General features: G+C 36.2%; 1 protein-coding gene across 9 annotated transcripts in view; it reads left to right on the top strand.

Moving 5' to 3' along the window:
* The window catches only part of msn (serine/threonine-protein kinase msn), a 51,592-nt gene that overhangs the window by 15,503 nt on the left and 23,291 nt on the right, over positions 1-12,798 (top strand). For 3 of the 9 annotated variants that reach the window (XM_019046045.2, XM_019046044.2, XM_019046041.2), the window contains exons 9-13: positions 477-497; positions 1,751-2,004; positions 2,996-3,045; positions 4,232-4,344; positions 10,612-11,304. In XM_019046045.2, coding sequence (XP_018901590.2) covers positions 477-497; positions 1,751-2,004; positions 2,996-3,045; positions 4,232-4,344; positions 10,612-11,304 — 1,131 coding nt within the window. The remainder of the gene's footprint in view (positions 1-476; positions 498-1,750; positions 2,005-2,995; positions 3,046-4,231; positions 4,345-10,611; positions 11,305-12,798) is intronic. The other 6 variants (XM_019046046.2, XM_072299360.1, XM_072299359.1 and 3 more) reach the window with 5 other exon arrangements.

Here is a 12,798-nt window from a genome sequence, read left to right as displayed (position 1 = left end):
GCAAAGTTGCTGGGGCTATTAAACTTCCTTTTATACATTGAAAAAAATGAAAACAGGCTAAAAGATGTTTCAACTAAATGAACAGTTTCATGAGTGTATACATTGGAACTGCTTAAATTTTTACTTTTTGAAGCGAAATATGACAAATTGAACAATTTTAGTTGCATCCCTAAGTTCTTGGTTACTTTTCTAAAATGCAATCCAACTATCACTTTTTCTGAAGAATCAGATTGAAAATTCACACCATAAAAGATGTAGTCCTCAGCAAGAATTTGCCTTCAAAGCTTGTTCAAATCCTATGGTATATTTGTTACATTTATGGTATTCACTTTGTTCTCTATTCTATCTATGTTCACTGTGTTTACTACGTTCACTATAATTTCAGAGCCAAATTGACCCTCTTGAAAATACACTTATTAATTTCTCTTATTATTTTATTTATTTTCATGTTGCTTCTTATTATTTTCCTCAATCAGCTGCCTCCGAGTAGACCAGAGGTACGGTTCTCCTTTTTCTTTTTTCTTTATTTTTAGTTGCTTAATTGCTTCTTTCCATCTTGCCTTTCTCTAGGAAGTTGGTTTCTTTTTAATTAAGTTTTTTTCTTCTGATTTTCCTCACCTCAAAAGCGATTTTTAGAGAAAAATGTCTCCTCTGGAAATAAGATCTCTTTTTAAATACATTATCATGCTGTTAGAGGTTTTTAGAGTCAACTGTACGAGTTTTTTAGGGTAATTTTGTAATATAGATCCCAAACTTGGGATTGCAAATTTCTATAAAGAGTCCTCTAATAGCAGAATTTGCTTCAGATTATAGTTCAATGGGCACATCAAATTGTCAAGCATCTAATAATTTGATTGAAAAGTTAATCATTTTGATCTGTTGGTTTAATCATCATTATTAGATATGTTTTAGATTTATTATTCAGTGTGGTATTTTTTGTAGATATGTGCAAGAAAGAGGGGAGATTCGAAATCCTTCTCCTTCCACAATAAAAAATTATTTGATGCGGTATTCAGGAATCATTTACCTTTGAGGACCTCTCTCATCTTGAGAAATTTTTGTTTTGTCTCTCTCCTTTTGTAAAATAATTGTTAGCTCTACCATTGACTTTTATTCGTTATTACTTATTATGTTTCCAAAAATGTTGAAAGTTGCTTTTTGGCTAGCATAATATATTTTTTAATGCATTCATTAATTTTTTATTTAAATTTCTGCTTGGCTGGGGTGTACTACCAAATTTATTTGCTTGTTTTCACTCATTAAGTGTCAGAAACAGTCTCAAGGTATAAGAGATAAAAATAACTACAGGAGAAGAGTTAAAAGAGCCTTATTTTTGGTGATACATGTAAGGTACCATTAATAATCAGTTTATCATGCTCATCAGTAGGAATCTTTGGAGTCTAATATATTAACTGATTTTGGATCCTCTGAGACTTTCTTGAATCATAAAGGAGTTTTTGTCTGTGAAATATTTATCTCCTAAAATTTTGGTTTTCTGATTATAATGAATATTTTCCTTTAATCTGCTACTGTCAGTTGCATTTAAGTTTTACTGTCGAAAGTTTCACGGATAAATGCTCTATTACATCTCACAATCATTCTCAAGAATTCTCAGAATGCATGCTTTGGAGCTTCAATATGAATTTTCTGTACATTCGAGCGTCAATGCGTCCCTTATCCTTAGGTATTTCTGATTTTCTGCTTGTCTTATGAGTGTCAAATTTTTGAAGGACTTTTTTAATGTGTTTAGGATTTGGACATGATCGCTGCTCAGCTGAATGAGCTTGGGGTCCGGCAAGTCAATCAAGGAAAACCTGCGCAGAACGGACAAAGTAAGCATGGAGCAGATGGAGCCTCGAGCAAACAGCAACCAAGTGCCAATATTCTTGACTCAGAATCCGATGATGATGATGATGACGATGAGATCGGGGAAAGCGTCGGTGTGAGTGACCTTCGAAGGCCCAACGATGGAACCCTTTTGGCTAGTGATCCGCCAAAACCTTTGTAAGTGACATTTTTTTAAACATAAGTACCAAACAACAGATGCTTTTCAAAATTGGTAATACCTCTGACTGCATTTTTTTTTTTTTTAACTGATTTTTGAACGGCACTTAATCAGCCGTTTATCTTGTCGCACCTACTTAAAGGGACTGAATTTCTGTGTCGTAATTAGAGTATATAACTAGTCTCAATAAACTCATTTGCGTCTCCATGCTTAGGTTTTTGTCTCTTTGGTATAAAGTCATATCTAACGCAACATCCGATTTGCTCCTCTAGTCATCTTCCTTTGTGCAATCTGTCCACAAATTATATTACTCCTCCTTTATTGCTTGCATTTTATCCTTCAGATTTGTCCAACTGCAAAACTAATCATAAACATTTGTACGGTAGACTGTAGGAGATAAACGGTGTCTATTAATGTACATTCTGTACCACAAAAAAAAAAAAAAAAACAATCCGAAGGCTCATCAAAGTGCTTAAGAATGAGATCTTCTAACAGTCAGGGTTTTTTTCATCTTGTGTATCTGGATCTCTGTCAAATCTTTCTCATGTTTTTGTAAATAAAAAAAGAAAAACTCAAAAACACAACATCACAATAATCAAAATTTTGAAATATCAATTGAATCACGTCAAGCGAAAGCGGCTAATGTCCATTTTTCCAGCTTTGAGGTTTTTTTTTAGTGATTCTTTTCAAGAGTCAATACAACCTAAAAGTGGTCTGGAGACTCGTTTTGGGATTAAGATAATCCCGAAACGAGTCTATACGGCACTTTTATGGTTCTTTCTAACCGCAGAAAGTATTATCAACCCAAAAAACTCAAGACCAGGAAAATGGACTCAAGTGGTTTTCAAACGATGCAATTCAATTAAAGATGAAAAGGATTTTTCATCATGCTTTTATCACAGATTTCTTTTTTTTTTTAAAAATTTCATGTTTCTTTTTGGTTTTAAGTATTATTTTTCTCATCAAACATTTGATTTTTCATTAATGCAGCATGGAATTTTCTTACAGGCCATCTGATACATTACTACTCCACATGGAAGGTAAGACATTTTTTCAACTTTCAACCCCTCTCCCACCACTTTCCATGTTTGAAAACAGTTCCACTGGTTCAGCTTCACCACTGTGAAGTAGGCTACTTTATAATTTAAACCGGTTTTATTTTGTAGCAACCAAGTTTTTTATTTTCGACTTTTCATTTCTGCTCATTTCAATGAGGCAAAAGTACTGCTCCAAATAACGAGTGCATGTGCTGAGGTACTTGAAATACTTGTGCTGCAGGTGAACAGTTTCAACCACCAGAAACTAAAAAACAAAAAATCAAGAAATAAAAACCGTGAGTATGAAACAGAGAAAAATGCACAGTGAATTTGATACAATAAATTCAAACTCCTCTACAGAATTCAATTATAAGTCAGTCTCAGTGGTGTAGTGGTCAAGGCAGTTTGCTGCCAACACTGAGGTCCCAGGTTCACTCCCCAGAGATGACTGATATCAGAGGACACTCTAATACAGTCAGGTCATCGTGACCGTGGATGACTATGCCACTCCAACACACTGTCACCCTTCAAGGTAACTGGGTATTGGAGGGACATAGTCACCCAGTAAGTAATCTATCTGATTGTTCAATTGGGTTGTGAAAAAATCAGTGATCGCTTGTAGTGTGCGCAACTGCCAGCGTTACCTATCAGTGGAGATTGAAACAACACAACCCAACTTGGTGGAGGCCTAGCCGTCCTCCAAAAGTCCGCGCTCTGTGGCGTTTGCCGATGTCGTTGATACAACCTTCGATTGGCTTATCATATGGCCGCCAAGCCGTGTGGGAATATGGAATGTGTCAATAGTACGAAGTTAAGGAGCATGGTCCAACTTCAGCGTGCACGACGGCAGTAGCCAGTTGCTTAGGCCCTTTGAGCGCCTTGAGTGCCAGTAAGCCCGGCCCTTACTTTACTCACTTCACTTTTTCAATCAAAAAACACAACATGACAATATCACTAACTCTTTTATAGGACTCGTTTGTTAAGCCACCATCTGTTCATAGTTAATTAAAAAATGTATCAAGTTTAGAGCATTTCAGTCCCCATGTCCTTTTCCTAAAGGCAGATTTTTAAATTGCCTGTTAGGAATCTACCTACTTGTATTTTTCAAGGTTTCAAAGTTGTGACTAACAATGACTAGGAAATTTCATTTATCACCAATGATCGCTCACTCGACTCTTTCAATTTACAGGTGGTGCTCCTTCCTCCTCGGCTGTGAGTGGAGGTCATGCTCCAAACCGGCCTCTACCACCAACACCCGATGAAGAGGGAAGTGTTAGTGATCGAACATTAGTCATGCGAAGGGTAAGTCTTTTTTCTCTTCCTTTGTTCCCGATGTGTATTTTTTTAGATTTTGGCTGTGTTTAACCCTTTTCTTGCAGGTTTTGACAGGAGACCAAATAAGTAGAATGAAAGTTGCTCAAAATATCTTAGATGAGGGAAAAAACAGGGTCAGAACTTGGACTTAAAATTATGGTTGGATTTTCATATTTTTGGAAAAGTTGAGATGGATGAAGAAAGAAATGAAACCAGTAAGAACAGATTATGGTTTGCCCTACACTTACTTAAAACAGAAATTGTTTTGAATAATTTGTTTTTTGCTTTTTAAATTTCTTTTTTAATCTATATATTACATCACTATAGTCTATTCCAAGTTTTGTTTTGTGAATTTGATGTGTAGAGAGAGGGTTTCAACCTATAGCCCTGTCCTTTTAGTCGTTGATGTTAAGTTGATTTTAGTGATTTGATTTCTAGTGAATGACTCTTAGCAGTACGAAAATTGCCTAGGTAGTGTCCTATCCTGTAGTTTGTTTTGTTTTATTTTGTGTGTCTTTTGATCCTAAATTTTCACATCAGAAGGAACTTGATCACAATGAGCCTGTTGCAAACTTTTGCTGGAGCAAGAACAAGAGATTTTTCTATCAGTAAATGTCTCAAAAATCTCAATGAGCGCATTGGCAAAGTTTGAAATGCACTTCTAACTTCACAATCTGCGTAAGAAATTTGGGTCTTTTTGAGCTTTTTGCTTCGAAATCGATCCTATGGCACAGGTGGACATTTTGTTAGAGGTGTCGTTCTATCCAACCCCCGTGCACTAGGATACCACACAATAATCAACATGGCCAACACCAGTCCGCCAAAACTGACTTGGAGCGATTCGTCACTTTTCGGCCAAAGTATCACAAGCGCTATTTTTATTAAAGTTGAGTTATGGGTAGTTTTGAATTAATAAGATGCATTTACATACGAAAATAATATTTTTTTTTAGATTAAAAATGAAGAAATATGGAAAAAACTCCGTTAAATTTGATGGGCTTTCGTATCACAAGCGCCAATAGATTCTCAGAGTGCCCCGAGAAGCCGATATCACAAGCGCCAATTTTCAAAGAAAAACCCGTTTTTTTAAAGAAATTTTATTAAAATTCGAAGCAGGGAGGTGTGCTGGATCTATATTTCAAGTTTCAAGCCAAACATCCGTCTTTTACGGTCGCAATTCAGTTTTTTGTGTCTCTTGAAAAGTTGGCAAAGTGGCGCTTGTGATACTTTGCCGGGAAGGTGACGACATGTGCCTGGACAAGATTCTAACTATTTGTTAACAACCCAGATTTTTTACATTCACCATTTCTTCACATAGATAAAAATCCGCTTTGGTTAACCTTGTGCTCCTGATTGCGATTTCCATGCAGAAGCGTCAGCTCTAATGAAATGTTCACCTATGCCGACGTATCGTTCCAAAGCAGGAAGCTCAAAAAAATGCAAATTTCTTTCGCAGATTAGTTAGAAGTTAGGAGTGCATTTCAAACTTTGCCAATGCACTCATCGTTATTTTTGAAATATTTACCAAAAGAAACAACTCTTATTTTCGCTTTCGCAAAAGTTTGCAACAGGCCCACTGCAATTTTCAATTTTGCATCAAGCTCCATGGATTGCTTACAGACACTCTGAAATTTGGAAGGTTACTTTTTATCGAGCATTAATGACAAGGGGTGCAGAAGATACTCCATCACGAGCCTGCCTGGGCACAAAAACATGCGGAAAGAGGGATTATTTTTAAGGCTCAAAAGTTAAAAATCAAAGAACACAAAGAGAAAAAGGTCCTTACTTTCCAAATTGGAGGAAAATGTGGAAAGTTGACCAGAAACATGTGGTAGGCGGGCGGGCGCATGAAAAAGTGGAAGCTTGGAAGATTCTGCACCCCTGTTATTAACTAACTTCTTTTTTAAATGAGAGAACGATTGGTCCTGCTAGTCGTTGACTCGTGTAGAGATGGTTGAATCCAGGTGCCAACAAAGTACAATGACACTCAACCCAAAATTGAGTTTTCATATTCGAAATATTTTTTATCAAATTGTGTACATTTATACTCAGAGCAGTCCAGTCTGATTTTATTCTTAAGAATTTATTATTTCAAATTTTCGAAAAACCCATTGATTTTCAACTGTTTGATCAACTGTGAAAGCATTCCTGAAGTCGCCCCAAAACAAAACCCCCTCAGTATTGAACACAGAAACTTAGCACTTTAACGTATCTTAATGCTGTTGGCCAATCTTGTAGAATTTAGCCATCAATACATGATTCTATTACTAGCAACTTATACATATTATTGTTTGTCTGCTTCCTATTCTGCAGTGAGTCTGTTGAACCATCCATGACTTGAGCAAATGTAGGTTTTTTCCATACATTTTACACTTTTGATTTTGTCTCAGTTGCAACCATTTGTAAAAGTCACGCAGCACTATTACTTTGCTCTTGAATCTAAGCAAAGTTGTCAGTTTATCACATCAATAGCTTTGTCTCGCTTAGCTTTTTACGTCAGCCGCTCTGGCAGAAAGAGCTCAGCCTTGTACCAAGGTTTTTAAACCAGGATGTAACTGGTGATTATTGTCCCATTTCCAAAACAATGCACGAACCACAGTTTCACTTAGCTGTCGAGCACATGCTTATGTTTTTTTACCTCCATTGATAAGTCCTCTGTTCTCATCCTTTTGCCGATTAAGGTCAGAATGTAGTGGCAAACCTTCTCCTGCCTAGTGCGTGATAATCTCTTTTTGTGAATGAGATGAAGGCAAGCCTGAGAATCTTTAGTCATTAATTGTTCATCGATTTGTGAAAGACGCGCTGACTGAAAATTTCAGCAACTTTATCCATAGTTACACTGAATTTAAATTCAATCTCTTTTCTCTTCGATCTTTGATTGTCGCGGCAGCTTTCCCAATGATTGAATGTGCGTACCTAGTGATCTGTGAACATTCACGGGAAAAGAGACCCTGGTGTACAGGGTAAAATTTTTCTAGAGAGGAAGTTATGCCAAGTTAGGTTTATTGTCAAGTTTTTTTATATAAATCCATCTCTGGTATCCTAAAAAGTGAGTTATCAGTAGTTAAGTCTATTTTTGTGCCACAAGGGAATGTAATATTTTAAAAAAATCTGAAAATTTTGAGCCTGGAAAATAAGAGATTCAAACTTAAATTAACTGTTTGAAAAAAAATCACATGTCTTGGACTCCAAACCTCTAATCATCTTGTTTTCGGTGTTTTTTGACATTTTTGCCATTTTTATGCCTCTATTTGAAAAAAGCCCTCTTCTGAAGTGGTTATAACTATCTAACTTAGGAATTTGTCGGCACCTAGATCTCCCTCCCAAGGTTGGTCACATATCATTTACTCTCCTATAAGCCTTGTGAAATAACAAGAATATACTTTTGAATCCCTTTGTTGTATTTATTCAACTGTGGAAGTGCAACATTCGAACATTAGAATGAACTCGAAAGGGCAGTAGCAAAACTGTGATGGGTGATTGGCCAGTAAAATGTAATGCTATCCAAATCTGGCTATCAGATATTAAGTTACAGTCTACCATTAATATTTGGTTACGGTGTGCAAGTGCTCGCATGTGTTGATATTCGCCAATCAAACTAAGAGCCCTTATATAACCAACCATAATTTTTCATTTCCACATCTTCAGTGACTAATGTAAAGCAAGCGAAACACAAATTCTCCTTTGCCCTCCCTTCTTTTCAGCAACTAAAAATTCGGCCATAAACGAATTTATTGACTTTTGTCTTGGCTTCTCAACATTTTGAAACAAAACAAAGCTGACAGGTCTGTCAGATAAAAAAGAGGTGGTAGATCTCCCTTAATTTGGATAATTAAACTCTCGAATTCGATTTTTAATCACGCCTCTCCTCGTATCATCTTGAATGTACTGTCTGCAAGGCGTTCTGAGATTCTCGCGGTTTTTTAAGTATTCAACTCTGAATTAATCGTAGAACTAATCAGGTGACATAATGCCCAAAATTATTACAAAAAAAAAAAAAAGGTAGATGGATGGTAGAGGTGGATTCGAACCTTAGCATGTCATTATTAGTGAATAATAGACCAATTCCTCCAAGTGTTTCACATGAAACAGGCAGAGCTAGTCCTCAAAGGAGTGTATTTATTGCACAAAAAGAGGTAACAGGCTCCATCTATCTAGTGAGATAGGAAGAAATAGTACGAAGGAATATTAGGTATTCCAGTGGTTTTGCCTCGATCGGCAGTGTCTAATTGTTGCTAATACTCACTTAAAGAGGCAAATATCTCAAAAACGGCACTTGGAATCCTAACGTCTAGCGACTGTTATTCAGGATAACGTGGAGAGTAACATATTTCAGTAACTTAACCTATCTGAAAGACAATTTTTACATGGCGGTTGCTTCCTTTGATGAACAGAATAATCATCCAAGTATCCCCTTAAGTCAGAATCATCTTGTCAATAAAAATACAGCATGTAGCATTTTCTCAGAGAAATTAAATGGCTCTCGGTGAACCAGCAAAGATATCTGAGTTGGCACCCATTTTCTGGAAGAACATCCAGAAGTTTAAGAATCTTTTTAAGAAGAGACATTATCCAAAAAATTGGATTTCAAATGCTTACAAGTTGCTCTTTTCATTTTTGATGACAGGAATTTTATGTTGAATCTTTTCTACATAAAGTAGAGGAGAGAATTGGATAGGAGCAAAAAAAGCTTGTTTTTCATTAGTCAGTTTAATGTTCCCATTGTAAATAGCTTTTTAGATTTGTGACTACTAACTGATTGCGTTTTTTCTTCCTTTCCCTTTCATACAATTGGTTTTGTACTGCAAGTGCTTATTGTAAGTCAACCCTGTTTTTATTTCAAAGGTTTTCGGTCACAAATTTCTCTTCGAATCCGTTGATCTCGGCTCAAAACATCTTCATGGTGAAACGATTTCTCGGTGCAAAAATAGTGTTGGAAATTTATTTTGATCATTCCAAGCTTGCAGGAGGTTCCTGACTCTTCTCTTTAGCTTTGATTTTTAAGTGTCCTTACATTTATTTTGGATGGAAAAGTATTTTTCCTCGGGCGAAGCCTATAAATTTGTGGTGAATAATTTCAAGACAGTTTATGCGGTTGGATGAAAAGTGCAAATTCATCACTTTATTTATCATTAATAAAAGTATGCCTCCTAATTAATTTTAAATTCGATCAAGGAAGATATAATGGATTTGAAAGCACTAAATTCAAAACACAATTTTCAATATCGTGCTGTCTTTACATGAGTAGCATGGATATGGTTTAAAATTGTGACATCACTTCATGCGGTCAAAAGGCTTTTCAGAGAAAGCCTTTTATATTCCAACAGAAATTACATTAGTCTCTATACCATCGTAACTGTATAAGAGTTTTACCCATTTTAATTTTGCTTTGTAATTTAACAATATAGTTGAGGCTCAGTTGAAAAATTGTGGGCTTAATAATTTTAAGGAGTGGAAGTAAGAGGACTTTATGTTTTGAATTCTGCAAGATTTCTGTGTTTACAAAATTTTAGAAATTGGAAAATTGGGGAAATAGCAAAAAGGCAAATTAAGAATTTATAGAGCACCCAAAAACTGAGTAGGTTATCATAGAACGATTTTGTGGCATTATTTCAGCCCCAATTGCAACTTGATACCTCAATTTCTGAGCCTGCTGTGCAATTTTGAAGTTTTCAACATAACAATCCTGCCATGCAAAAGGGGGGAGGTCTTTCGCTTCCCTTTAGTGGGAACGGTAGGGGACAACGTCTATAAAGAAGAGAGTCGAAGGAAATTGCCGATTTAGAATGATCTTCTTTAGCTTATTTAGGAATAATGAAATAAAAATGAAGGAACTAGTGACAAAAGTATCCGTATGGCCAGTGACTCATCAAGTTAGTTATCAAAATTTTGGAATAAAAGAACTGTAATATTATTTCAAAAATTTTCAGAGTCTATTTTCTGAAAAATATGCATTAAAAGCATACAGATACAGCAGTATTCAATTTATCTACCTGTTTGATTTTCCAAATTATTTCAGCTCTCTTCCCATTTGTTGCGATCAATACATACAAAACGCTATTCTCTTGCACCACTCTCTTATTCATCTTGCCTCAATAAATATCGATTCACTGGCCTCAATTATATTATTATTTTCTTCTTTTCACCATTTTATTTTTACTTTTTTTTTCTGTTTTCTGTTTACTTTGGTTTATTTCCTCAACAATTTTAATCGGATCTTAATTCCCCTTCAATCATGAATAACTAAATGGATAGATGCAGGAACATGCCAAAAAGAACACCTCTGATTCCGACCTAGAGCTGCTGGAAGAGTATGGAATGGCAAAAATTTTAAATGGATCATCATTCCTCCAAAGTTCTGAGTTGAAAAAGAAGAAAACTTCCACGGATGACAAGAAGAAGAAGGAATTGTTAGTTGCTAGTAGACAAAGAGACCTGAAGGGAATCCTGGACAGAGAGCTGCAGAAAAGAGGAGAGGAGCGCCAAGCAGTTAGTCACAAAAGAAATGGCTCAGATGTTACCGCTCATAGAATTCGCCGAGAACGTTCCGACTTCTTTGTGCCGTCTGTACGTCACTCGGCTGTCTTCTTAGAAACCAAAAATGTACTTTCACCGCACATAGATGAAAATGCGAGGGGCTCTAGCACGGCTAGTTTTAGAAGTAGGAATGAAGCATCCTCATTTTCAAACGCTAGTGCAAGTAACTTCCCGAAGAATGACTCGATTGAATGGAAGCCGATGCGTCCGCGCCGTGAAAGGACGGACGGTGCAATAGTCGTGCAACGCAGTCGGCAAGAGTTGAGGAATAATTTGACTGAGCGGCAGTTAGACTTTGAGTCAAGGTTCAATCGGGAGGCAGAGCGTATGCGCAACCAAGCAAACGCAGTGTCATTGTCCCGAAACGACTCACTGTCCCTCTCTTCTGCCTCCACTCTAAATATTTCCCAGGTTAGACTTTCACACTTTCTCATTATTTCTTTTCCGTCCTTGGTTTTTTCTCATTTTGGTTTTTCTATCCTCCATTTATCTTTGTTTATTTTGTTCAAAATCCTTTGCTCTTTCCTATCTCATTACGGTGTTATCATGTTGCTTACCTCAACTAACTTCTACTTCTCTAAATAATATTTACTAAACACAGTAGGCCTCATCTGTGTGCAAAAAGTGAAGTGTAATTTGACCATGAAAGTCAAAACATAATTGCATTCAATGCCACCACTCACTTGATTTACACGCAATCAAGTAATTGGCCAATGAGCAAAGTTCAACGTTTTTTGAGTATTTGTGATACAATAATCCCCCCCCCCCCCCATAAAATCAGGACAGTAAAAATTTGTGTGACTCGCAGTTTTTAAGATCTTATTCTGGAAGCTACTTCACTATGGGAGATGTCAAGCATCTTTCTGTTTGAACCTAAGTAAAATGTCTGAACGAGAAATTTATTAGCACTTTTTTAAGAACTTTCATCAGTATTTGCTTGAAGAGCTTTTGCTGAAGATAATGGCATTTACCATATTGGCTCAATGTTTACAGAAAACAACCACAAGATTGGTAGTACTTTTCCTTCATGTGGTTCATCTCTAATCTTTGCTTTTTTTGCTGCAAAACTTGATCTCTAATAAAGGTTTGCCTTTTACTAACCTAAAAAAATGTGAGCTTGAAGGTAGAAGCTAGAATACAGGGTGTTAGCATTTTTGAAAAAAAAAACAATAGACATTAGTTTTGGGTACATGTTGATTTTTGGACTTTTCAATTTGTATGTAGTCTTCGATACAAAATTTTAAAAAGCCATCACTTAAATTCGTCACATCTGCTTAAACCAAAGACATGAAGACGGAGCACTCGTATCTACTTACACGGGGGAGAAGTGATGCAGCCCTGGCGCTCTGCGTTTGTGTGAGTGTGTAAATAAGCGCGGGAATCCATGGCAGCAAACGTAAATTTGATTTGAACTTGTAGTCTTGATTTTTGCACATTTTTTGTTCTAAACTCGTTTTAAGTCACTATAACGAACCAATAAATAAAGTTGGGATGGTGACTTGGTATGATACACCTACTTTTGCTCGGTAACAAGCAAGGATCTCAGATAAAGTTAGTTTTCCTTCTACTCATGGTGGTCCTGAAAACAGGAAATCTTTTTGTAAACGCCTTCAGTCAAAGTTCAGTGGAGTTAATCTTCCAATTGTACATTTTCCCGCTGTACTGCTTTTTCTTGAAAGTCTCTCTTATCATCCTTCGTTGTTGTCTGTATCTTTCATTAACTGATTGATACCAAGTGTGAGTATCTGAAAATCTATCATTGACTGACTGTTCCTCATTAGTAGATGTCTCTCAATGAGAAAAGTGGTTCGACAGTCTAAACAATCTCAGATCCAATAAATTTTTAATATTTTTGTAAATCATCAAACTTCTAATTTTTGCTGCCATTTGTCCACCTGCTATCTT

The sequence above is a fragment of the Bemisia tabaci genome, chromosome 4 (genome assembly GCF_918797505.1).
Source record: "Bemisia tabaci chromosome 4, PGI_BMITA_v3".
Lineage (NCBI taxonomy): Eukaryota > Metazoa > Arthropoda > Insecta > Hemiptera > Aleyrodidae > Bemisia > Bemisia tabaci.
Note: the sequence above shows the minus strand (reverse complement) of the source record. Positions and strands in the feature narration are given on the sequence as shown.